General features: G+C 33.9%; 1 protein-coding gene across 6 annotated transcripts in view; it reads right to left on the bottom strand.

Annotated features, from left to right (window-relative positions):
* Positions 1-11,129: 11,129 nt before the first annotated feature.
* Positions 11,130-25,575, bottom strand: part of LOC145274685 (uncharacterized) — a 34,553-nt gene continuing 20,107 nt past the window's right edge. For 2 of the 6 annotated variants that reach the window (XM_080127467.1, XM_080127466.1), the window contains exons 3-6: positions 24,073-24,156; positions 19,417-19,554; positions 16,667-16,753; positions 11,130-12,024 (exon numbers count right to left, since the gene is read on the bottom strand). In XM_080127467.1, the coding sequence (XP_079983593.1) occupies positions 11,741-12,024; positions 16,667-16,753; positions 19,417-19,554; positions 24,073-24,156 (593 nt within the window). In that variant the 3' untranslated portion in view covers positions 11,130-11,740. The remainder of the gene's footprint in view (positions 12,025-16,666; positions 16,754-19,416; positions 19,555-24,072; positions 24,157-25,575) is intronic. The other 4 variants (XM_080127469.1, XM_080127468.1, XM_080127471.1 and 1 more) reach the window with 2 other exon arrangements.

The following is a 25,575-nucleotide window of genomic DNA, read 5'->3' as shown; positions in this document are numbered from 1 at the left end:
AACGATCGGGGATTGGTTGAATTCACCTGTGACGCTTGTTGGTTTCGGTCGTATTGGTAAATTAGGAGTGGATTTAAATTAAGGTCAACGGTAATCTGATCTGTTTATGTAAAGGAATATATATATATATATATATATATGTGTGTGTGTGTGTATGTGTGTGTGTGTGCGCGTGTGTATATGTGTAACACTCTCAATTTAGAAGTAGTATATAAGGGTTGTAATTGATGAAAATAGAAAGGAATAAGAATAAGAACTTTGGAAAATATATACTAAAGAGAAAGAAAGAAAGAATACTTTGTTTATTCTCATACATATATCTCTATCCGACTCTTAAAAAGAGAAATATTAATCTACTTAACTACACATTTTAATACAGATCCGGTTTGGTGATCCTGGAATTTTCCTCACAGGACTATATATATATATATATATATATATATATATATATATATATATATATATATATATATATATATATATATATATATACATACATATACATACATAGTCATCTACATACAATACTGTTTCGCTGTTTCACAGCTCATCAGTGCGGCTAGACAAGCAACTACTTCAGTATATATATATATATATATATATATATATATATATATATATATATATATATATATATACAGTGATGATCATATTTATTGGCACGGTAAAATAAAAGTTAAATTTTGTCTAATAAATTCTAAAAAAGGGATTAAATTAAAGAAAATAACAAAGTATATTATGTATTTTTAACTGGCCTTTCCGATGCAGCAATCGGATTTTAGAAAAAATAAATAACAAAGGAACAACAAACATAATTGCAAAAAACCCTTGTTCAAAATTATTGGCACGATTTATTTAATAATCAATTGTATAGCCTTTGGCCTTGATTACCTTCCTCAGTCGCTTTTCATAGTTTACAACCAAGTTGTTGCACTCTTCAGTAGTAATTTTAGCCCACTCTTCCTGACAATAATCCTTCAGTTGAATAAGATTCTTAGGCTTCCTTTGCATTACCCTCAATTTTAATGTTCTCCATAAATTTTCAATTGGATTAAGGTCTGGGCTTTGTGATGGCCACTCCAAAACATTAATATGCTTGTCCTCAAGCCATTTCTTAGTCAGTTTAGCCGAATGCTTTGGGTCATTATCTTGCATGAACCACCAACGACGACCAAGTGAGAGCTCTTTAACAGAGTCTTTCAGGTTTTCATCCAATATTTTAACATAATCTTCCTTTTTTATGCTACCTGTGACCTTAACAAGTCGCCCTGGTCCAGAGGCAGCAAAGGATCCCCAAAACATCAAACTGCCTCCACCGTGCTTCACTGTGGGTATGGTGTTCTTAGGCAGGAAAGCTTCGCCAGATTTTCTGTAAATATAAGACACTTTATTATGGCCAAATAACTCTATTTTCGTTTCGTCAGTCCATAGAACACGTTTCCAGAATGCAACATCTTTATCAATATGACGTTTTGCAAATGCTAGCCTTGCTTTCAGGTGCATAGGCTTCAATAAGGGAGTCTTTCTCGGACGACATGCTTTTAAACCAGCTCTCTTCAAAACTCTACCAACTGTATGTCGAGATACATTCACTCCAGAGGTGCTCTGTTCATCAACAATCTCCCCAACAGAGATCCTTGGGTTTTGTTTTACTTGTCGAACAATTTTCCGTTCATCTCTTGGGGAAAGAATCCTTTTTCTCCCTCTACCCTCTAAACTCATAACGTGGCCTTGCGATTTGAACTTGTTTATTATGGCTCTAACAGTGGATTTGGGAAGGTTTAGCTTCTTTGAAATCTTATCATAGCCCTCCCCATTGGTATGGCATGCTACAACAAGCTTCCTGACGTCTTCGCTGTGTTCCTTAGTTTTAACCATGGCGATTGAAAATTATAATTTAGTCACTTATAATAGTTTAAATAAATCGCTATCTAAAAATTATCTGAAAAAAATTATTCACTGAATTAGCGTTAAACAAGCATAATATGGCTATAAAAATGTTCAGAAAGCACGTAAACCGAAATTGATTGATATTATACTGATACTAAAAGAAAAACAAAGCCGTGCCAATAATTTTGAACAAGGGTTTTTTGCAATTATGTTTGTTGTTCCTTTGTTATTTATTTTTTCTAAAATCCGATTGCTGCATCGGAAAGGCCAGTTAAAAATACATAATATACTTTGTTATTTTCTTTAATTTAATCCCTTTTTTAGAATTTATTAGACAAAATTTAACTTTTATTTTACCGTGCCAATAAATATGATCATCACTGTATATATATATATATATATATATATATATATATATATATATATATATATATATATATATATATATATACAATCAGCGAGACGACGATTCATATCTCATGGATTTCTACATATTGTTAGAAGATAGATGACCTGTATCCTTACTAGAATATTTGCATAAATCTATGAGATGCTCTTTTTGGTCACATAACTATCTTGTCACTTTTTAATTAATTAATTTATTTTATTTAATTATTTATTTTATTTTATTATTTACTTATCGTTTTTTTTCTAATAGAAACAAATAAATATTATTATTTAAATTTAATTCTCCTGGATGGTTTTATGCAGGAAAGTAACTATTTATTTTTATGCAAACGGCATTGTAAGAGTTCTTTCCGAATATTTAATAAATTTTACTTAGATTCTATTATATGATAAGCTTCCGGAGATTCATTAGATGTATATTTCTTATCCATTTTTGATTTGATTTCCATGTTATTTTTTCGCAGTTCTCTTATCCATTTAGTTAAAGATGCTGATTTCTCATTAGTTTCTTCAATTTGCAGGATTAAGACACTCCAAAATGACTTACAAGCAGATATCTGATATTTTAAGAAAACAAATGAGAAAACATCTCTTTCTGTAGAATTGGTCCAAGTTCGAAGTCGAACTCTTGGTAAAAAGGGAATCTGAAACTGGTCGCCCTAGAGCATTCACTTTGAAGGACGACCACAGACTTAAATTAATTGTTTTGAAGGATTGAAGGATTGAAAGAAAATTTATGTTGACTATAGCAAAGAATTCAGAACAGATATCAAGCTTCTCTCTTTACATAATCAACATTCTGATCCACATCTGGTATCAATTGAAATGAATGGCTCTCGTCTTCAGGAGGCCCCAAGTTTTGGCAAGCTTCTGGGCCCGATCATTACTCCTGATCTTAAATGGAACACGTACATCAAATCTCTTGCCAAGGCCGCTGGAAAAATGGTGGGATCTTTCTCTCGATCCGGTAGATATCTCACTGCTGATGCAATTCTCTATCTATATAAGAGCCAGGTACGTCCAAGGATGGAATACTGTTGCCACATCTGGGCAGGAGCTGCTAGAAAGGACTTGTCCTGTCTTGATAGAGTTCAAAATAGACTTCGTAGCCCCGTAGGAGATGTACTTTTCTCTTCCCTGCAACCTCTATCTCACAGAAGAGATGTTGCGAGTTTGTCTCTGATGTATCGTTATTTTCATGGCATGTGCTCGACTGAGCTTCAGTCTATGGTCCCCCCTAGCCAAACTTTCACAAGAAACACTCGTCTAGCTGAAAACACTATCAATAATTCCTCCCACTCTTTATCTGTGCCTAAACCTAAGCGTAGATTCCGTGAGCAAAGCTTCTTTCTTAGAACTGCACGCCTATGAAATTGTCTTCCGTTTTTCTGCTTTCCAGGTGACTACAATTTGTCTTCAAGTCTAAGGTAAACAAGTTTTTGAATAGTCGCTCCATATAAGTTAACAAATGTACCGAATCTCTATTACTAACGGTTACTATATTGTCCAATTTCTACTGTACACTCTTTAACTCTTATCCTTGAGTGGCATCTTGGCCTTGATAGTGTGGTGATGCCTGTGTAAAAACAAAAAAGACAAAAAAAAACAATAGCTAGACGAATGAAAAAAATGGGATTTTCTCATAAAAGGTGTGAAAAGAAGCCATTTTATCTAAGAAGAACATCAATAATAGAAAGAGATTTTTCTCGTGTTATAGCAAGAAAGATATAGACTGGTTCATCAGGAATGTTTTCTGGTTAGATGAATCAAGCTTTTGTCTTGTTAGTGATGCTCCCGATACTCCCGAACAGTGCATTCGAAGAACTGGAGAAACAGTTTCACCAAGTGGCATAAAAACGGCAGTTAAATACGGGAATGGAGGGATAATGGTATGGGGAACTTTTACTTCAGCAGAAGTTGTGGAACTTATTAGATGTGAGAAGTCAATCAGTGCAAAGGAATACATTCGAATATTAGAAATAGGACTGTTAACAAGTATCCAGAAGCTGTGAATATCCCAGAACATTATTTTTCAACATGATAATGCTCCTGCACAAACTGCTAAAGCCACAAGAAAATGTTTTTCTGATAATTACATTAATGTGATATTTTGGCCAGGTCAAAGCCCCGATTTAAACCCAATCGAGAATATTTAGTCCATAATATAATAACTTTTTTTCGAATAATGACAAACTGTGAGAAGCTGTGCAAGGCGAATGGAATAGCATCTCGTTTTCGCAGTGTTCTACTTTGGTTGAGAACATATCAAAAAGGATTTATCTTTTAAAGAAATCAACAGGGAATGCGATTCAATACTAAGCATTTATTAAAGTAAATGTCTTGCTTTGTGTTATTAGTCTCGTTTAAGTTTCCTTGTTCAATTGTTCATTGTTCAATATAGCTTTTAGTGCAATAAAATGTATAAAAATTGTTTGACCCATTTTTTACGAGTGTATACTTAATTATATTCTCTAGACTTTTAAACTTCACGCTGTTATTTGCTGAACAACCGGCCACAACGATTATGTAACCAGTAGGGCGCAATATATAAGAAAATAAGCAGGACTCGTTAACCGGCGTTGCCCGGTGGTAGCATGCATTGCCCCACGTAAAAATTTAAAATACAGCTGTTGTTATTTTTTACGTTTGCTAACCCCCAACCTCCTCATGTTAAAAATGGCTGTCAGAATAGGCACCTAATTTTATGCCTAGAGGTGGGGTTGTCACAAAATTTACTGGAAGGCTAAGGGTGTGGTTCAAGATAAAGTTCAGGGCAAGGTATTTCTGTGGGCAAGACTGGAGTTATGGTGACAAAAACTATCTGTGTCCGTTAAAGAGAACTAAATTCTTTAGTCACCTGTACGTTATTATGTAACAAGTGGGGCGCGATATACAGGAAAATAAAACCACTAAAACAAGAGAAAATACAAACTTCGACATATTCCATGGATATCAGTTGGTCGTTGGGTGTATGTGCGATACCATCGTGGGAAACGACCCTTAAAACGCAAACATCCACATTTTTGCTGTCTGGCGAAGACATTTTATCATCAGTTAACATTCGATTATATTGGCCTTCTAAACTTTTCTCGATCTGATCTAATCCGTAACCTGTCATCATCTTTTATTAAGTGGAAAATGTTTTTAACTAATACAAATTCAGTGCTATCTTTAAACTATATGTATTTGGCTCTAGACAACACATGACGCTACTTGATGGAAAGAGATAAATAATACAAGTTGAAAGATAAAACATGCCAGCAAGAAGTTTTAGACGGAATAGAATCTAATCCAATACATCACCCCTTTCTCTAGTTTTCCCTTACAAAAAAACAAAACAAAATATATTTTCACTTATGAAACCTAGCATCTTTTAGCATACGTACTTTGTGTCTTCTTCTGCATATCAATCTGGGATGTGAGGAGAGAAGACCATGTTGCAATAATAAAATTTCGACGGAGCGACTCTCGAGCCCAACCAAGTTCACTGAAGGTTTGAGGAACTGTTGAAGATCTGTGCACTGCCTTGTTGCGCTTGTCCATTCAATCATGTTTCTTTAAGAGAGTTGCCACCAAAAGGTATAATATACGCAAAGAAACTGGCAGAGAATCGGTCCCTACAACTAAATTGTAAAAAAAATCCGTCCCTATAACAAAATTGGAAAAAATATATATACAGTATTTATAAAAATTTATTGCTTCTATTTTTTAAAATGCATTTTACTTAACGTTATAACTTCTAATATTGCTATGACTATGGTTTATTCTCTTTACAATTCGTTCTTTCTCTTTCATATTTAATTCGAATCTTTAGCAAATTAAACTCCAAAATACATTTACATAGTTAAAATTAAAAACAAAAGTTATTAAGACGGGAAAAACATCGTTTACAAGTAGCTGCCGTTTAGGTGCAGCACGTAAAATGGAGAGAAATCACTCTCACTTAAATATGTTTTCTTTTTTCACCTGTGCATATTTTTCTTTGTTTTTCCTACTCTTTTTTTTATTTCTGATTCACCCTGTTTTGCTTTAACTTATTTTTAGTCGCGTGCAAGCGACTCTATAAGTCATTCCGTTGGTCCGTCGGTCGGTCAATCGGTCGGTCTGTCGGTCGGTCGGTCTGTCCGTAAGACTTTTGTGCTTAGCCTTTTTGGTTAAGATCAGAGGTCTGTTGTTAATAGATGCTGTTCTTAACTTTTTAAGCGTTTCTTGACCTTTTGGCCAAGATCAAAGTATAGTATCCGTTCCTGCAGATACTGCAAGCAAAGACCATACGTGGGGGCAGCCCCAAATATAAGACCTTGATCAATGTAAGGGAAACCCTTCGTACCAATTGTCACTATTCAGCTCCCCTGCTCCCCGGGGAGTTTGTCCCCATTTTCCCTACATTCCTCACTTTAAAAATCGGCGTTGTGCCTAATTACTCGGTGGGGGAGCAAATAAATACCCTTTTATTGGCCCTTTGTCTAAGATCAATGTGTAGTATCTGTTCTCCCAGCTACCTTATCTTTGATTTTTTTCACTTGACCACATCAGTCAAGTGTAAGCCTTCCACTTTGGTAACTTTTGTAACTCTACTAACCTTTGTTAGTGGGACTGACCCCATATTTGGGGAGTCTGGACCCTTTTCGGTCCTCCAGGACCGACGCCATTGTGTGGTCGTCTGGATCCGAAAACTAATCCCTTATTTGGGAGTTTGCTTTTTTCGGGACCGACAACATTTTCTTTAGTAGACGCGACCTGGTCGGGTTAGCTTTAGTTTGTTGGGTACTTTGTTTCCCCCTCTGCTCTGAGGTTGAAATAGTCTATTATCTCCTCTCTTAATTGCCTAAGCAGCACTCTGACACGCCAGGCCCAATCTTTGTCTTCTACCCCCTTTTTTTGTCATTTCTGAAAATATATTCACTTCTCCCCCATCACCCGATAAGAATTCACCCCAACCCCCACTAGGGATCTCCCCGCTTCTTTTCGGTTCCCCGGAAAACAGTAGGTGATCTAATCAGCTAGGATAGCTCAGGGAGGGACCCCACTTACAATGCACTAGGCAATTTCATTTTTTTGTACATTTTTTCTAGACTCCCCACTCCCCAACACGAACTATTTTCTCCCAAATTCAAGAACTTTTTATTTTTTGAATGAATTGGATTTTTCACACACACACACACACACACACACACACACACACACACACACACACACACACACTTTTTATTTAAAAAAAAAACAATTACACACACACACACACACACACACACAGAAATTGTAAATATATTCGTTTATTGCAAAACCGCTGGGGTTTTAATTAGTTTAGAGCCACAGAGAGAATGAGGTATTGTGGTAAATGTTGCCAGTCAAGAGTAAAGTCGCCAAAGACTCCATTTTCACTTTAATAACAAAGACCCTACAACACTCCCCCTCCCAGATCTTATAGGGTCTTGTGCCTAAGTTTGTTTACAAATGTTTTTTTTTTTTTTGCTTTTATTTTTTGAATTTGCCATTATTTAATTGTAAAATTGTTTCATTACGGAAGTAGACTATATAATCAAGATCAAAGCGAAGTATCTGTTCCGGCAGATACTGCAAGCAAAGACCATATGTGGGGGCGACCCTACATATAATACCTTGGTCAATGTAGGGGAAACCCTTCATACCAATTGTCACTATCCAGCTCCGCTACTCCCCGGGGAGTTGGTCCCCATTTCCCCTTCACTCCTCACATTAAAAATCAGCCTTGTGCCTAATTTGCTCGGTGGGGGAGCAAATAAATACTCTTTTCTTGGCCTTTTTGCCAAGATCAAAGTGGAGTATATATTCTTAATACATGCTGTACTTATTTGATATAAGTGGGGGATCACTTTTCTGTATTAATTTAATGTAAAATGATCACCCACTTTACAACCAATCAGTTTCAAAGCCATTAAAGTCATTCTCCAGATCATTCAAGTTGTTTTTGTAGGATTCCAGTTATTTTTTAAGCATTCAAGTCATGCTTAAGGTCATTCGATTCATCCTTAAGTTCATTAAATGCATTCTAAGTCATTTACTTTTTATTTATTTAAGTCATTTCAGCCCATTTTTCGGTCATTTTAGTTTACTTTAAGAATTTCATGTCAATCCTATATTCACGCATTTATTCATTACACGAGAGCACGTGACTAATGGCTATCGGCCTTGTTCTGAATGAACTTACTTCGTTGCTTTTCTCCTTCTGTTTTTTCTCCTTATTTTTCCTTCATTCTTTCTCGATCATATTTTGCGTTTTATGCATTTCTACATGCACTTTTCTACTATCCTTATATCCCCCACCTGCTGAAAAGGTCGAAACTACTACTCAAAACTATATCTTCAACTTTTTAAGTGAGCTTATTTGTTCTCTTTCAGTTCCATGTAATTCCTTGCATTATATTTTTCTTTCAGTATTTATACATTGTTTTCTTTGCTTTAATTGTAAGTCACGCAGTCACTTGTTTCATGTGTGCACCAATTTTCTATAACATAGATATCAAACAGAAAGCTAACGGCCATATCAGAAGGATTATGTCGACTGACAGTCGGAAAGAAGGATACGGGAGACTATTATGGATATAAAAATTCATAGCACAAAATGATGAAATCCTGATAAGCATTATAAAATTTTATCAATACGTTAAAACCATAAAGGTGATAAAACAAAATTGTGAAAAGAACCGCTAAAATATACTAGTGATAAGATGTACAATAAAAATTGAGAATATAGACATAACTACAAAAATCGACAATTATAAAGTGAATATTCTGGTACCTAAAACTACGGTAATAGCTATGTAAGGACTGAACAGAAGAAGTTGAAGTCAGAGAAGGAACTTGGCCGTAACATGAACAAAGTTTGCGATAGTCTGAGACAATTGCAACAATTATTAGTTTGAGGCGTTTGAGGCCAGTTAAAGTTGAGAGCAGTTGCGTGTTTCAAGCAATGAGACGCAGATTGTAGTTCGTAGTAGATGGGCGTAACTAAAAAAATGAACAATTGCTACTATGAATTGCAGAAAACTCCACGCTCAGGAAAAAAAACACACTTAGTTACGAAATGTTAAAAGACATCATAAGTGAATGTAATAAACCTCCCCCTAATATAATATAAAATCGGTTTAAGGGTTAACTGAAAATTCTACAGACGATTCAATTTTTTCTTTACAAACAAAAATCTTGGTCATTATTGAAAAAGCGAAAATCACAGGATAATTTGAGATATTGAAATGACAAAATTATAATTTTCATAAGAGGGAAAATCTTTGTCCGGTATATATATATATATATATATATATATATATATATATATATATATATATATATATATATATATATATATATATATATATATATATGTATATATATATGTATATATATATATATATATATATATAATGTTTACATGTATTTTGTTGCTGGTACAAAATATACGCACACACTGACAGCGAAGTAAAACTCACAACACAGTTGAGCTATATATATATATATATATATATATATATATATATATATATATATATATATATTATTATTATTATTATTATTATTATTATTATTATCCTTATTTCACTCCGAAAATCAGCTTTTCTCTGAAAAATTGTTTATCTTGTTTGGTATCCACTGAAAGGTGTGGGGCATGGTTAGACCGTTGGCTGGTTACGAAATGGTAACACGTGCCGCATCTCTCTCTCTCTCTCTCTGTCACTCACTCTCTTTCTCTCTCTCTCCCACTTACCCTGTTTCTCTCTTTCTCTCTCTCTCTGATTGACTAAAGTTTTCTCTCTGTAGATTTCATTTACAATCACATTCTTTCCCATTTGAATGTTTAATATTTACTTTGTCTATTGTCTCAACCTTTGTCCGATGTCTGCTCACATATTTCCGGATAAAATTATGCATTCTGTTCGACATTGGTGAAAATACAAACGTTTTAACATTTGAATCCATTTGCGAGTGTGCAAACAATTGAACGTTTTTCTTCCCGGCTGTGCCTGCATATGTCTTAAACACGCGGCAGCCGCCAACATTAAAGAAGAGAAGACGAAAATAAGATCACGGTAGAGAGAGTTGGAGTCTGCAAGTGTTGTGGGGCGAAGGAGCACGTGGTCTCATATGAAATTAATGGATTTTTGAAAGAACATGTCAGTTCAGTACGGGTTCTGTCTAGGTGCGTACAGTTTTTATTAGATTTATTTTCTGTAAGTCAGTTTGAATAGTATTTTTTTCTGGTGTATTCTTTCTTGCAATTTTTTATATGCAATTTTATATTTATAAATAAGAACTCTACATCTAAACAAATTGTAACATAGTGCGTATGCAAACACGGACCCGTGTGCGAGAAAGACGTCACGGTAAGAAATAGAAAAGCACAATAAGAGATAAAGAGAGAGAGAGAGAGCATGTAAGAGTGGAGGATGACGTTAGAGACGTATCTGACGTCACGGCCTTAACGAGAAGTTATGCGTGGCTGGAGAATGAGAAAATAAATATCGTTGTTACAAGAGAAAAAGTAAGTTTAATTATTACGATCATATCAGATGCGTGGGTGACGTAACGACTGTAACGAAAAGTCACACATCGCAGGATAATTAGGAAATTACAAGAATAAGTGAGTTCGAGTTAGTTTTTCTTGTTCTCCTTTGCAACGCAGACTGCAGACTTTGTGTAAACGTCTGAACAACATTATAATAAATCGATATAATTATAAAACTCAAATGACCTTGTAACGGTTGTTGTAACTCAACGTCCGTTTTACGACTTCCGGTTGCTCATGCGTACATAAATATAAACCCATAACAGCGTAAACAAACAAACTCAAATCGGACGTTCTTAGAGAAGAGAATATCTTAAATTTATTGAATAAAAAACTTCAAGATATGGGAAACAAATGCAAAACCTGATTACAAATAATTCGTATAATCATCGCCCTGTTTCATATATACGATATATATTATACTAAATAATCAACGCGACGATAAAGTGTATTGTTTTACTGTGCACGTTTTCAGCATCCCAAATCTTCGCGTCAAATTATCCAAATAAGCAATTGTTAATACCTTCTGCTTTTTTTTTTACATCGTTCATTTCCTTATTACGTTTAAATTATTTTAATGCAATGTTTAATGGTTGTAAGTTTTTTTTTCTGCAAAAATAAACAATTATAAACAGAACGACTCATAGAAATTTATCTATATTCTTTTTTTTTCATTTTAATATACTTTCATAGAAATGTTTCTGTTATGTTACAAAAAAAACTATTTTCATTACGTCACAAGTATCACGCTCATATATTAATTCCATGGCTAATATAACATGCTCACCCAACCGATCACGGGTATTCTAGTTACATTATAAAAGCATTGATATACTGTTTAAAAAGGCGATAGGTGTTTCTTATTGTATAAAACATTTTGCCTTTCAGATGATTTCTCATTTATTCAAACCCGAGCACTCTATTTTCATACGGATAGTTACTTAACAGCAAGTTATTGTTTTGTTTGTTACTATCTTGAGGCAAATTTGGGTCCTTTGTGCTAGTCGGAATTCCATCCACATTATTTCCTATCCGAGTACATAGCGGTGCTATGCCAATTTTCATTCCAAACAATTTGGTGACCTTAAAGCAAATTTTAAAGCCGGACTTGGGAAGACGTGTCCATGTAATCTTGAAGCAGATCTTTCCTTTTATACACAGATCAGCCTTGTTCTTTCTAATACCTGTTTAAGAAAGCATATTATAAAATACTTGATTAATAAACTTTGAAACGGAAATTTATTTTAACAAATAATATAACAAATAATATAACATAATACATACAAATATCAAAGCATAATAATTAGAGAAAGAAAAAAAAGCATCATTTACAAATACAATTCGTGACAGTGAATTCAGTTACAATTCTTGGTATAAATGATTAATTGGTTGCAATTATGTCTTTTTTAAACATTTTCTTTAATACGTGGACGCAAGCGTTTGTTCTGAAGCTTACTTGCTACGAGATAATACACAATAATTAATTTTTTTCAAACTGCTAAAATAAATTGGGTTATCTAATTATTCTGTTTTTTTTTTAAATAAATATTCACTTAATTCGCTTTGGAAATATTTTTTTTAATGTGATTTATATAGTTTTCAACCGAAAATCTTGTTTTATTTAAGCTTTACTTAAATTTTCATTTGGTATTGTCAGTTATTATTGTCCAGTCAGCACGGGGAGCGTTTCCGCCTACAAAATCTTTACTTTGGAATATATCAAACGATTTCTGATAAATCCCTTAATTACACAACATGAGAGGTGTTTCTCCCCTTTTTGTTCATTTTATATAGAAAATAGTATTAGATGTTAGTAGAGTTCTGATTCGTCTTTTAATTCAAGTCTTGAAATGAGAGCAAAAGTGGAGACCCCCCCTCTGTCTGGAGGCGTATTACACTTGACCGCAACACTATCGCAACACTAAATATGAATTTGAAGAAGAGGAATATAAGACGATTATAATAGGCTGACGAATAAATTTCAAATTATGAACAAACAGACTTTCTTGACCTAACCAATATATATATATATATATATATATATATATATATATATATATATATTCCTTTATACTTTATCATTGCATATTAAACTTCTTCTTTGTAGTTTTTCTTCTATCTTTGATTCCTACGATGAAAAAAATTGGTAAAACATACGTTTATGTTTTAGAGAATTTACTCAGCCAGTGCTTAATATTGTATGTCTCCATGTGTGTCTTAGGAGTCAAAACTTTGAACATATTTCGGTGAGTACCCGGAAAAATAAACGTGCTGATAGTTTTTTTTAATTATGTTAAAACGGGATTTTTAATTATCTCAAAATGGGATTTTTAATTATCTCAAAACGGGATTTTTAATTATCTCAAAACGCGATTTTTAATTATCTCAAAATGGGATTTATAATTATGTCAAAACGGGATTTTTAATTATCTCAAAATGGGATTTTTAATTATCTCAAAATGGGATTTTTAATTATCTCTAAATGGGATTTTTAATTATCTCAAAACGCGATTTTTAATTATCTCAAAATGGGATTTTTAATTATGTCAAAACGGGATTTTTAATTATCTCAAAACGGGATTTTTAATTATCTCAAAATGGGATTTTTAATTATCTCAAAATGGGATTTTTAATTATCTCAAAACGGGATTTTTAATTATCTCAAAACGGGATTTTTAATTATCTCAAAATGGGATTTTTAATTATCTCAAAACGGGATGTTTAATTATCTCAAAACGCGATTTCGTTCTAAACTAACACGTATACTTGTTTACATTTCTAAAGCAGGAAAAGAAATTTGGTAAAAGTAGGTAACAAAAAGTAAAAATAAAGAAAGCGTTAACTCTAAATTTTTACACGAAAACCCCCAGGCATTAGCTTTTCAATATAATCACTAGAAATATAACTATTCTCTACTTTTACATAAAATCTCTTTATTACGAACGACTTACTAATAAAATTCTTGAATCCACGTAAATCAAGTCAGTTTTATATTTGTACGTGGATGGACGAGTAAAATATTGTGAGTGTCCAACGTTTAATGTTTAGAGTCTTTGAGATATCAGACAAAGGTTGGATTCTTCATAACTTAATCAAGTCTTCTTATCAATAGGAGTACAGTTTTCTATTCTAATCATTAAGTAATTATTTGCCTCTATCTTTCAACTCATAAGAGTAGTGGTGGATGGGCAGAAATTAGAAGCCCACAGTATTAATGCTGAAGTCCCTCAGGCGTCCATTCTGGGCCCAACTGTCTTACTGATCTACATTAATAATCTTCCAAACACACATGCCTAGATCATTCGTTGACATTTATGCTGATGACGCTACCATCTATGGCAACACATCAAAAGTTGTAAATGACAAAGTTCTCTCCGATTATCTCTCCACTGATCTTTAGTGCGTGATACAACGGGGGAAAAGGTGTCTGGTTACTTGTAATACATCTAAAATCAAGCTTCTATATTTACATCATCAACGCTCTGATCCACATCTGACATCAATTGAAATGGATGGCTCTCGTCTTGGGGAGGCTCCATGTTTTGACAAGCTTCTGGGCTTGACCTTTACTCCTGATCTGAAATGGAACACGTACACCAAATCTGTTGCCAAGGTCACTGGAAAAATGTCGGAATCCTTTTACTGCTCCAGTAGATATCTCACTGCTTATGCAAATCTCTAAGCCAAGTACGTCCAAGGATGGAGTACTGCTGACACATCTGGGCAAGAACTGCTAAAAACAGCTTATCCTGCCTTGACAGAGTACAAAATAGACTTCGTAGCTTAGTGGGAGATTCCACTTTCTCTTCCCTGCAATCTCCATCTCACAGAAGAGACGTTGCGAAACTGTCTTTGTTCTATCGTTATTTCCATGGCAAGTGCTCGTCTGAGCTCTAATCTTTGCTCGCCTCGTCAATCTTTCATGAAAAACACACGTCTAGCTGAAACCACTGTCGATAATTTCCCCCACTCTTTATTTTTCCATTAAAAAAGGCTTATTTCTTAGAACTGCACCCCTGCGGAACTCTCTTCCGTTTCCATGTTTCCCACTTGACTACAACTTGGATGTTTTCAAGTCCAACATAAACAAATTCCTGATAAACCGCCCCCATAAGTAATCCAATTTTTCAAATCTCCATTACTAACGATTACTACGATATTATCCCATTGATTACTGTACACGCAATAACCCTTATCCTCGAGTGGCCTCCGGGCCCAGGTAAGTGGTGACTTCCATGTAAGAAAAAAAAACTCTCTGTTCATTTTGAAAGGATTGCAAAATAGAATCCACTTTAATAGGTTCCGGCCTGGAGGTATCAATGGGCTCCTTTTACGGCTTCTCACTAATCATTATAATAAAAAATTGAATAGTTGCCGTACATCTACATAGATATACATATCTAACCATCGATAATTAAGGCATAAACACCCTTTCAGATTAGGAAGAAAACAACTTCAAACCTATTTGGATCTTTGAAAATTTAAAGATCGCACACACAAACGCACAGACACACATACACACACACACACACACACACATACACACACCCACACACACACACACACACACACACTGTTAATAATTTTATCGGAAATAACAGCAGAATATATCCCGCAAATCCGATATATATATATATATATTTTTATACAAAATGAATAGTGTCTTTCAAAATTCTCCTCCTAAATTCCCCTTAATAAAATTATTACCCGGCTAACAACCTCGGTACATACACCTGTAAACACAGAAAATAATTTCCATAATATTTGATGATAATCACAGATATATGAAAATAATACTTCTCATATATGCATGCCATTACTGATATACATTTATTTTAAAATGCAGTTATGATATAAGTTTTGAGAAATTAAATGTATACTATACAAAATAATCTGCTAATATTTGATCTACCGAATTCTGAGGATCCCTTTACTAATTGTAATCCAACACAATTAACCTGGACTCTATTAAATCGGTAGATCACATATTGAAAGAGCACTAAATAAACATAAACACACACGCGAAGACCCAAATGAACACACACACACACACACACACATATATATATATACATATATATATATATATATATATATATATATATATATATAACTTTGTAATATGAATATATATCTACTAGCTGTGTATACCAAGCGAGTAAAAATATATTGCCGTGCGAAGGTTTTAGACACATACTACTTAAGGTATGCCAAATATCCTAAGTTGTTGTGATTTCCCTGAAAGTTGATTATATCTTGGATTTTTAAAAGCAAAAGCTATAGTAATCTTTATCTATGAAATTGAAACAGAGAAATAAAATCTCATAGATTAAAGGGAAATAGCTTATAGGTTAAATGAAAACTTATTTCCATTTTTAAACCAAGGTGATGTTAGTTATAATAATAATTCAAAGCTATCTCAAAATCATCTATTCACGAAGCCACCACATGCTAAACAGTCACTATTTTGTGTTGCACCTCATTTTTATTAGTTGCCCAATAAAAGATTTTTTATTGTATATACACGCTCGTTTTATTTATCTCTTAATCTGTCCTCAACAGTTTAAATGTAAGGACTTATGTCAATGATTATCCTTACTTTCAAAATCCCAATACATTCCTAATTTAAAACCCCGAAAAAAAAAACTACTGTGCTCCTATTACAAATCTTCGTCACTTTCATATGACTATTCGCAAAAACACAACAAAACAGTACATATTGAATGGTATATGCCTATTCTTCCGTTGCGTTCGTTTTCTCCCAATTCGTACCTGTAATATTCTAAATTATCTTCTTATTTGCTTTTTGTAATTTTTTTAACTTACCAGATTCGTGGGACCAGTATACACGTCCGTTGATCGAAACTGATAATTTCAGAAGAGCAGGAAGTTCAAGTTTTGCTTTAAAGGAAACTGCAATATAATAAAGAAAAAAAATACTGATGAAAAAAATACTTATGTAACGACGACACAGTCAACATATGATGTGCTTCCAACGAACAAAAGAACTATTAGGTTGTTCGTAGAGAGAGATAGAGAGGTATGTGAAAAAGTGGGAGAGATAGAGACAGACAATAACGGAAGACATAGAGAGAGGGAGAGAGAGAGAGAGAGAGAACATGTCGAGATAATCTAATTGGGGTTTTTATTTTCGTTTTGTAAATTTAACTGGGTCTGTAAACAGAAAGGTTCTCGATTAAAAGCATCTTACAAGAAATCAAAGGATATGTAAGTAGATTGTGTTGTTTGTTCGCTAACAGAGAAATCTATTTTAAATTGAAATTTCGTTCACTAGTTAAATTTTAAATTCAACCTAAAATTGTGGCCCTCCTATATGTAGTCTATTCCACATTTTTGCAAAGTTTTTATTTTGAATTGTTAATTATTAAGATAAGGGCAAAGACAAAGGCTTTTATGGGAAGAACACGTTTTAAGTTAAAGTATGAGGAATATTTCAAGAAAAGATTAAACATCATTGATTGGATGAAGGAAATATTGTTTTATATATATATATATATATATATATATATATATATATATATATATATATATATAAAACAAGTATAACTCGACAATATATTTGAAAACTATGATGATGTAGGCTTCAGGAAATCATTTTAATTTGGGCAACAGACGAGAGTTAATTGCAAAGACACTTTCTTTTTCTAGGAAATGACACCTAATACAATCTGGGAGGTTCGTTAGGGCAATACAATATAATAAAATTACATCACAAAATGCATAAAAAATGCACTAATATAATGCCTACTTTCTTCTCCTTATATCGCACAATATACTAAGTCGAGGGTCATCTATTCAATGATTAATTTTTACTTATCATAAAGGGATTATATTGTTCGGTTGTTAATAAACAAATACACACACACACACGCACACACACATACATATATATATATTAATATATATATATATATATATATATATATATATATATATATATATTTGAATTAATAACATTTTAAATTTGAATCCCGCCTTTACGCTAAAATAGGTCGTGAACCCGAAGAGAGTTACTTTGTTTTTTCCTGTAGACGTTTCTCGGACTGTTGTTTTGTACTGGCACGGCAATTAGCTCCCCAAGGGAATAAATGTTATAACGATAGGCACGATAGAACCACTAAAGTGATTTGGGTTGACTTGACGTCGGCTATATTTGGACATCTCGGGTGTTCTTGGCCGGCGACATTTTATCGTCCTCGATGGCAGAGACCGTTTACTAAAGTTGAAAGCTGTATAAAATAAGCAAAGAAGCCATCTTTGATTATAAAAATGTTAAATTATTTATTCGATATTTGAGGATCATTTTAGATTCGCCGACTGCAGAGACATATCGATCGTGGGCAGCAGAAATTTCGACTATACCTGTATCTATCAATATAATTTAATTCTCCACTCTTTACTCATTGAAAAAGTGAGAAACATTATAAAAGAAAGAAAGAGAGAGAGAGAGAGAGAGAGAGAGAAGGAGAGATACTTTAACACACAGGTTTTGTTTTTATTTTAAACTAGCAGTCCAGCCCGGCTTTGTGGGCTAAGATTTCAAATGATTAGACCAAAATTGTTCTGAGTAATTTCCTAAAGACCGCAGAGGTCAATCTTTTAATACTTTGACCCAAATTTACACCCTTTAACATTTATTATTTTGATCTCAACTCAAAATACAAAGTTTTACCCATGTTCAAGTTACCTACATCTAAAATTTCAAGTCTTTAGACCCAAATGGGCGGAGGAATTCGGTAGAGTTTTCAAAGGTCAAATCGTTTAACTTTGACCACTTGACAGCCAAATTTCTGATCGAAACACGAATAAAAAGATTTCCCAAATCTCAATACTACTTATATCAAATCTCGAGTCTCCAGACCGTAAATTGACAGAGTTATTTCGTAGGGAAATGTACACACACACACACACACACACACACACACACACACACACACACACAAAACATTTTCATTTTGATAGATATATAGATTCCTTTTCCAGCATTTAAGGCTGATCTTTTAGGAACCTGCAATCCCGTATGATTTTGACATAACTGAATTCTATAAACAGTTGTTAATATGGGTGTGCTGAGAGCGTCAAGCTTTAAAAATGTGCATTCATTGAGATGTGTGTTTGGCATGAAGCTCGCGCGGAGCTCAAGGCTCCTCTAGAGGTTTTCTTCACCCATTGTTCCACAGCCTCGTTAATTTTAAATTCAGCTTTAAGTTGCACGATGTTTATCTCTATTTTCCTAATTTTATCACATCAATAAGGGGATGTCTATGTGCCTTGAGAATTTTTGCTATACAGAGACAAGCTATCTTAATAGAACAACTTTAGTAACACTATTCAGTCCATGTCAAATATTAGTGGATTCGTACTTTGCCTAAAATTTTAAATCCGGAAGTGAACATAATGGTAAAACCGGACCTTAGAGTGAGCTTGCAACTATTATTTGTGATAGGAACTAATACGCTAAGGTGATGTTGAACATCTTTTCTTCATAATCTGAATAAAGTATTAAAAATACATCATATAAGTAGTGCTATGCGTAGTAACTTCTTTACATATACCTTTGTATGATTTTTTGACCTTCAGAATTATCCAGCACTCAACCTCCAATCCTTTCAATGAACAGTGTTTCCTTGTAACAGTCGCTGTGATCTTATCCTCACGTATAGTTGTCTCACCTTGATCTTCGTCTTCTGCTTCTTGTAATTAAGATAAGAGAATTTTCAAAATTAATTTCATAATTTATGATTTCAATATAATTATTCCATTCAAATTTAAAAAAAAAACTTCTCGAATAACTTTTTCCATATAACTATTGTAAACTGTATTAAATTAACAAATATTTACTCATAATCTGCTGTATGTATTATGGTTGATTTTTTGTTTTTGTGTTACGGCATATCAACCCTTTTCAGGTTATATAATGCCGAATCCAAAGATTTTGAAGAAATTTTTTTAATAGAATATATTTATTGTTTTCAGTCGGTTTCTACTTAACCCATAGCTGGGACCCTAACAAGTACTACCACTCCGGGTCAGAGTGGACTTGGGAGCAATGGTAATTAAAGGGTGGCTCCACACTCCCCAAAACCCGCAAGCTGGGACCTCACCACTGGATATAGTTTAAGGTCATATCCAGGACCTGTATGTATTATATATATATATATATATATATATATATATATATATATATATATATATATATATATATATATATATATATATATGTGCATGTATTATATATTTATATTTATATATATATGTATATATATGCATATGATTTCATTCATGTAAACACAAAATTATCATAAGTCGCTACAATAAATTTATTGTTCCAATCTTAAAATCACCGTCAGATCACTATATACTTCTGTTTGACTCCAAGTAATAAAAAGGCTGTATTTTTTGTCCGACGATGCCCTTTAAAACTGAAACAGCAGATATGTTTTAGCGACTTATGTTTATTTTGTTTTCCTAAATTGAATAAAATAATATAATGCTATTTTAATTAAGCACTATATACAACTTCGTTTAAATTCAATGTTTTTTTAAACTTTTGGCTATTTTTATCACATTTCCTCAAATATATTTAAGTATATCTCTTAATGGGACAATACTGAATATATGATTTTTTGACACAATGTAAAGTATTTTATCTACAGCATATATAATAGAGTTAATTTATTTCCCCTCAAAATATAGCTATTAAAACTAAATCCCTGGACACAAAAGTGAGTACACCTCTTACGAAAAGTTGTCAATATTAACATACAACATGTCAACTCTTAACATTTTGTGAAGCCACTATCATTATCCAAACCTTCCTTTACTTTTCTGGGCCTCGAATTTACCAGAGCTTCACATGTAGCCACTGGAATACTCTCCCAATCTTCAATTCCGACGTTGTGGAGCCGGCGGATATTTTAGACTTTGCGCACCTCTACCTTATGCTTGGGGATGCCTGCCCAAAATATGGTCTATTGGGTTCAAGTCTGGGGTCATGCTTGGTCAGTCCATCACTTTTACCCTCACTGTCTTCAGTAAAGCAGTTGTTGTCTTGGATGTGTGTTTTGGGCCATTGTCATGCTTGAACACTGCTCTGCGAACCTATTTCTGGAGGGAGAGGATCATGCTCTGCTGCAGTATTTGACAGTACATGTTGGATTTCATGTTTCCTTTAATGAATTGTAACTCTCCAATACCCACAGCACTCATGCAGCTCAAGACCAAGACATTCACTCACCATGCTTGACTGTAGGCATGACACACTTATCTTTGTACTCCTCAACTTGTCGTCGCCACACATGCTTTAGGCCATCAGAACAAAACAAATGAAACTTCGTCTTATCTGACCATAGGATATGGTTCCCGTAATCTATGGGTTTTGTTGACATGCCTTCAGCAAACTGTTTGCGGGCTATCTTGTGTAGTGTCTTCAGAAAAGGCGTCCTCCTGAGGTGACAGCCATGTACACTAATTTGAGGAGTACGGTATTACATCCACCTCGCTCGCTAACATTTGAGTATGACACAAACTGGTATTTTAAAATATATTTTAAAAACTGGTTCTACTCTTCAATCTCTCTACAAACAAAAGTCCTTAAGTATTACTGTTTTTCATAGTATACCCATGCAGTAAACGTGCACTTATACTTTCTGTGTTTTGTTTACAAAGGCGTCATCAATTATCAAAACCCGAAGGCCACTCGCGATTAAGAGTTTATGGGTATACATTATTTATGGGATTATAGCGTAGTAATCATAAGTATTGGATATTTTGTAAATTTAATTACTTAAAGGGGCGGTTCATCAAGAACTTGTTTCAGTTGGACTTGAAGACAATAAGATTGTAGTCAGCTGGAAAGCAGTCAATCGGGAAAGAATTCCACAAGCGTGCAGTTATAAGAAAGAACTTTTGTTTATGGAATGTACGTTTAGGTTTAGGCAAAGATAAAAGGTGTGGGAAATTATTGATAGTGGTTTTGGCTAGGCGATTGTTTTTCGTGAAAGTTTGGCGAGGGGGGCATATATTAAAGCTCAGACGAGCACTTGCCATGAAAATAGCGATAAAGCAGAGACTGGCTTGCAACGTCTCTTCTGTGGGAAAGAGGTTGCAGGGAAGAGAAAAGGGCATCCCCCACTAAGCTACGAAGTCTATTTTGAACTCTGCCAAGACAGGATAAGCTGCTTGTAGTAGTTCCTGCCCAGGTGTGGCAACAGAACTCCATCAATTTTTTTTCGAAAAGGACTTTATCTATTCGCTATATATGCATTTTCCTTGTCTGCTACGCCAATGCTTAAATAAATAACTCTTACGAATTTGGCATGAAAACTTCTACGCTATCTACTTTTTAAGCTTACGCAGAGATTACGCCTATTATTTTTAGACCTACTTCTGTTATAGTGTGTGTGATTTCTCAAATATTACGTTCCACCTTCTAGCACTCGTGAAAGTGTCTACTAATGTTTCAGCATAATGCAACAATTCTGTCCAAACCTTCAATGTAAAACGTGTGTCATCTTGTACTTTAATTAACACATGAGCTGTACACAAGCCACATGGTCCGAAGTGCAGTGTTTTAATCTCTTATTTTCACTTTTAAACATCAGGCAATTCTTTAACTGATAGAAAAAAATAAATACAAGTGTAATTGTAAGAAAGATTATTTAATTGTTAATGACACAGTAAAAATTTGCTTGACCTTACTTGCTGAATTTTCCTTATTTTATATTACCAAATTGCCGGACCTAACCAAGTTTTGTACGGAATAGATTATAATGAAACATAATTACATTGCTAATAATATGGAACAACGTTATTAAAACAAAAATTGATTTATCAACTTAAGAAATGGAAATTGGTTTGCCCTTAAAAACAAACCGTATTCGTTAGAGTTTAAAACTCTCTCGGACCCCCACACCGTCCAGCACCGTCGGAAATGAACAAACAAACAAACAAAAATAAATTCGGGTCGGCATTTTTTTCTGTTTTAACAAAGGCATATATTACCATTACTCTTTCGTTTCAACACTACTTAGCATCTCTTGCTGCCACACGTACATCTAACTCGGTACAAGTGTCTATTTCTTCCTATCGCACGCAGGCCAGAGCCAGTCCATTCGCGCTTTTACTTTACACACCCATCGAATTCGATGTCGACTTTCTTTCTCCCGACCACATGGTGTCTTTTTTTTCTTTTTTCAGATGCAAGCCCGAGCCACTTACTAGTTTGCATAATGTTCGAAGGCAACTACTGCTGCTAATTAGTGTTGGGACGATTAATCGGAATCGGAATCGGAATCGGGAATCAGAAAACATCGGACAATTTGGGGGGCATCGGAATCGGTATCATAATTGGTATCGGAATCGGAAAAATCGATGCCTATGTTTGGATGCCAAAACGATTCTTTTAATTCTCTTTTTTTTATTTGATTTTGTTTAAAGTAATCTTCCATTGCTGGTGATGATGATAAAATAATAAATATTTATTGGTTTTAAATGTCCAGTAAAGCTAAAATCGATAGATCAACCTCCAGAAGTGCATTTGGACGTTTAGGAAAATATCTGCATATTTAACATGTTTTTTTTCTAAAAGAAAATCGGGGAAAATAACAATCTTATAGTTTAAATAATTACATATTTATAAAGAATCAGAATCGGAATCGGTAATTGTATCGGAATCGGGAATTTAGCATGGAATCGGTAATTGTTTCGGATCCGGAAAAATATGGGAATCGTCCCATCACTACTGCTTATATAATCGTATGCCATCCAGGTTCGGCTGTTGCTGATATCTTAATAAGCGCTCATATGCGCTCTGTTATATTACAGTAGAACCCTTAAATCAAAAATTATATAATACACATGTATATAATCTAATAACGTTATAAAAAAACACCGTAAGGCGAGGCAAATACCGTAATCGGGGCGCAGAAAAAACGTCGTATTCCACATTGTAACCTTCAAAAAACGTATTCTAGGGCTACCGTATCCCGGGGTTTTACTGTATGATATATATATATATTTTTTTTAATTATAAAGGTGTTTCCTTGTGAATAAAAATTACTGTTCTAGTTCCTTTAGTACATATTTTGGATTTAGGTCTGAAAATCCCTCTTACTTTTATACCTTTAATTAATATGGAGTAAAACTCTGGTTAGATAACTCAATATGTACGATTGGCTTATAAAAAAACAAGTAAAAAAACAAATACTTACGGAAAAACTTTGTCCACAATATTTTGCCGCCAATGTGACGAGACAGTATAATTCTCTCATTCAGGAATTCAGCAAAAAGGCATGCTATTATTTATTAAAGAAAAAATGTGAAATGAATGTGAAATAATTTTAAAAATATAAGTGAGCAAGACTTAAAACTGGTAAAAGGTATAACTAGTTTACTTACTGGACGTGCTTAAGGCAAAATGGCTGAGTATTATTAAATCTGCGTTAAATGTTGCATTAAATACAAATCCATAGTGATACCTATTACTCTTTAACTATGCATAAACGGATACTATAATATTTATTTCGCTGCACCGTTTCATTGTAAAGTTTCACACAAAAGTCCAGCCCGATCAGGCCAGTAGTTCCCAAGAAAAAAATTAGAGTAGAGGTGCTAATGTATTCACTCACCCCTGTTATTTTTATATTGTATCTATTAATCCCTATTATTACCTATTAAACCGTGACGATGCATCAAACAGATATCATGGCACTTAGTTCGCTACTCCCTTTCCTAAAAAATGTCTATACAAATCAGTCGAGTAGTTTCGGAGAAAAAGATGAACGGAAAAGAAAAAACAAAACAAATATTAATATAAATAACACACGTTCACATAAGTAATAATACTATATATATTCGTATTTGGGGGGTTTACGGCAAGTCAACAATCGTTCGGTGATTTATGCTTAAATAATATCTGTGTTTTTTGTATACAATTAAATTGTTGATTAATCTAAATTTAAACAGTTGTTTTTTTTTTTTGTTTTTTTTTTGTCTTTTTACTCAAAACCGATGGTCTTCACAAATAACCAGGCATTTAGTACTGGCCGGGCATATGTCTCTTTACCTTTGTGATTTCACGGAAATCGGGATCTCAACGTAATTATGGTTGTATTATTATGATTGTAAAAATATATTTGTATTAATCACTGTGGTATGATTATTTTTTATCACATCTTTTCTATTTTTACCGATTGTGTTTAGAATCCGGTACTTACAGGGGGGTGGGGTATGTATAGGAAAGCCTATGTGAAAGTTACCAAACTTTGCGAGTGAAGTAAATTGGATTACTCATTTCGAACTTACAACCAAGTAGTTAGCAATAATAATAATAATAATAATAATAATAATAATAATAATAATAATAATAATAATAACTCTATGACTTTAAGTCACCCCCCCCCAAAAAAAAACAACTTGCACCACACTTAATAGTCAACGATGGTCAAGGAGGAGGGAAAGACCGAGGAGCGAAAACGCTAAGCAAACATCCTGTAACAGAGCGCGTACAGCTACATGCAATTACCGAGCCGTGATCGAAATGACGCCCCGATGAGGAATGAAGAACAAGGCGTCTATAAAAAGAAGATAGCCCGTCGGAGAAAACGATCACGTTACAAACGCCGATGACGTTCGACTGGACGTTCGAGAAAACGATCATGTAAAAACGTCACAGCGGTAACGAGAGAATGAGAAAATAAATGTTTTTGTACAGT

This window comes from Euprymna scolopes, unplaced genomic scaffold, assembly GCF_053919585.1.
Source record: "Euprymna scolopes isolate OS-2025 unplaced genomic scaffold, ASM5391958v1 sca4, whole genome shotgun sequence".
NCBI classification, from domain to species: domain Eukaryota; kingdom Metazoa; phylum Mollusca; class Cephalopoda; order Sepiida; family Sepiolidae; genus Euprymna; species Euprymna scolopes.
Note: the sequence above shows the minus strand (reverse complement) of the source record. Positions and strands in the feature narration are given on the sequence as shown.